General features: G+C 54.6%; 3 protein-coding genes across 7 annotated transcripts in view; 1 reads left to right on the forward strand and 2 right to left on the reverse strand.

Annotated features, from left to right (window-relative positions):
• The window catches only part of LOC125954169 (uncharacterized), a 1,440-nt gene extending 311 nt beyond the window's left edge, over positions 1–1,129 (forward strand). For all 3 annotated transcript variants that reach the window (XM_049684250.1, XM_049684249.1, XM_049684251.1), the window contains 2 exons: positions 1–563; positions 645–1,129. The exon at positions 1–563 is cut by the window's left edge. In XM_049684250.1, the coding sequence (XP_049540207.1) occupies positions 87–563; positions 645–1,016 (849 nt within the window). In that variant the 5' untranslated portion in view covers positions 1–86 and the 3' untranslated portion in view covers positions 1,017–1,129. The remainder of the gene's footprint in view (positions 564–644) is intronic.
• The window catches only part of LOC125954158 (ATP-dependent helicase brm), an 8,046-nt gene extending 5,935 nt beyond the window's left edge, over positions 1–2,111 (reverse strand). Inside the window, exon 1 of the mRNA XM_049684219.1 lies at positions 1,182–2,111. Within this exon, the coding sequence (XP_049540176.1) occupies positions 1,182–1,742 (561 nt within the window). The 5' untranslated portion in view covers positions 1,743–2,111. The remainder of the gene's footprint in view (positions 1–1,181) is intronic.
• A 265-nt stretch (positions 2,112–2,376) lies between these two features.
• LOC125954178 (acyl carrier protein, mitochondrial) overlaps positions 2,377–2,500 on the reverse strand; it is a 1,653-nt gene continuing 1,529 nt past the window's right edge. For all 3 annotated transcript variants that reach the window (XM_049684261.1, XM_049684263.1, XM_049684262.1), the window contains exon 4: positions 2,377–2,500. This exon is cut by the window's right edge and continues 377 nt beyond it. The gene's annotated coding sequence lies outside the window, so the exon portion shown is untranslated.

Consider the following 2,500-nt stretch of genomic DNA (forward strand, 5'->3'; position numbering starts at 1 on the left):
TTTTCGCGCTACCTAGAACCGAGTGAACCACGGAAGGAATCAGAGTTATTCGAGGTTTTTAGCACGGGGAGCAGGACACTGTAACGATGTGTGACGATAGTGAAATTAAGCGGGCTTTCGAGGTTGTGTTGGAGCTGGTGAAGCAGTGTAACGATATCGTGCTCGAAGGCTATCGGAGCGCTTCGAAAAGGGTTGAAGTTAAGGGTAAACACTGGGACCTCGTGACAGAGTACGATCAGCGGGTGGAGGATGTGCTGATTGCCGGTATTCGGGCGCAATTTCCACATCACAAGTTTTGTGCCGAAGAGCTGGCATCTGCCACCGGTGAGCAGGTTACGGTCGGCGATGCGGGAGCACCAACCTGGATCATCGACCCTATCGACGGAACGGTGAACTTTGTGCGCGGCATACAATTTACGTGCATTTCCGTAGCACTCGTCGTAGACGGGGAGCTCAAGATTGGAATCATCTCGAATCCGGCCGGTAATGAGCTCTACACAGCCGTCAAGGGACAGGGAGCGTTCCGGAATGGTGTGCGTATTAAAACGCGCAACTCGGAACAGGTAAGTTGGTGGCGGATCACCATGGACCACGGTCCAGAAAATGGGGTGATCAAACGTTTTAATAGCATTACGATTTTACAGCTAAAGGATGCTCTTATTGGACACGAGTTCTCGATCGGAAGCTATGAGCCGATACGGTGGGCCCTGTTCGAACGCGGTAAACGTTTCATCGCCGAGTGCCTTGGACTGCGGGCATTCGGGTCGGCAGCCCTGTCGCTAGCGTACATCGCCAGCGGTCAGATCGATGCGTATAGCATCCAATTCCTCAAACCGTGGGATATTGCCGCAGGAGCACTGCTGATAATGGAGGCTGGTGGCACGGTGCAAAGCATAACGGGAGGCAAGTACGATATCATGAAGCCGGATATCATTGCCGCCTGCAGTGAAGCGCTCGGCCAACGAGTGTTGCAGATCATACGGGAGGTGGACAGAGATCTGCAGGCAGCAAAGTAGGCTTTAGCCAAACGTAATCGTTTCGCGTACATTCTAAAGCAATCCAAGCAATCCAATCAACGGTTACTGTATTCCACCGACCGTAGATTAATAATAAAATTAACTAAATAGATTAAAACATCATTTCCCTTTAAATGAAATGTATCTCACGGCAGAAATACTTACGGCGTTTGGTGGCATCGCATGCCCTGGATATCCACCCGGGACCATTCCTGGTGGCAGTGGAGGGCCCTGCCCGGGATGACCGGGCATTCCTGGATGTGGCGGGCCACCGTGCTGACCCATGGCAGGGTGTGGTGGATGCTGTGGCATATGCTGGGGAGCACCGGCCGGAGGCATGTGATGCGGGGGTCCGTTGGGCCCATGGACAGGAGCTCCCTGTGGCCCCGGACCACCAGGCGGCGGTCCATTCATGTGCGAAGGATGCGGCGGTGGTGGCGGTCCGTGTGGATTCGGAGGTTGCCCTCCGTGAGGTGCCGGCGGTCCTTGCATCGGCATATGCGGTCCGGGAGGGGGACCTGGTTGCGGGGGAACATGATGACCCGGTGCTCCGGGCATGTGGGCCGGTCCTTGTCCGGGGCCGGCATGCGGCGGAGGCGGTGGAGGTCCCGCTTGGTATGGACTGTGCGGTGAAGGTGACGGTGCCGGGCTCTGGGAGGGTGGTCCCATCGGGCTCGGGGCTTGCGGTGGCGGCATCGGGCTGTTCTGTGGCGTTGGACTGGCCATCTCGACACTATATGGACCCGCTGTGGGCTCCCCTGATCGTTTTTCCGACGATTATTGGCCGTTCGATGGACGCACGATGAAAAACCGTACACGAAATGCAAACTTTTCTCAACGTCACACCTTTCAACGCCACGGCTTTGTATGCGACAGAAAATGGCTGACAAAAAAAAACGGTACGGGCAAAACCACAAACAAACGCTCACCGAAACGGCAGGGCCGCGGCGGCTAGCGTGACACGAAAACTGGCCCTCGAAGTAGCCCTCAGTCGGCCGACGCTGTTTTCACAATTTTCACCGCAATTCACGGTGCAATCGGCTTGGTAAATTCGCTCAACAGCGCACTCTTCCACGGAAGGCTTCCCCGCATCGCTTTCTCGAGTTTCAAGCTTCCTTTTCTTCGTGTGCCGCAAACGCGGTGACAGCGCATTCAGTGTTGCCAGCACTCGGGACGGCTCGAGAAAGTCGCGATCGCTTGACTGGTCGCGTGGCGTCAATTCGTGAAGAAAACAAGCTAGACCAAGTGATTTTAGGTATTTCAGCTTTTCAACAACGCAACACTGAGACGTTTCTTTCGGATTTATGTTATAACCACGCATTTTCGCGTTTGGATTTAACAGGAGCGGCGAATCAGCAGATACGGTTTTATTTTAGGTATATATTTTATGGTTCTTACGGTCCAATCGTTACCTTTTCACGGCACGGAGTGGTTGGGCCGGCACACGCACCCTGCTGGCGAGGGTGTGCTTTGTGTGTTGTTGT

This window comes from Anopheles darlingi, chromosome 3 (assembly GCF_943734745.1).
Source record: "Anopheles darlingi chromosome 3, idAnoDarlMG_H_01, whole genome shotgun sequence".
In the NCBI taxonomy this organism is placed as follows: Eukaryota; Metazoa; Arthropoda; class Insecta; order Diptera; family Culicidae; genus Anopheles; species Anopheles darlingi.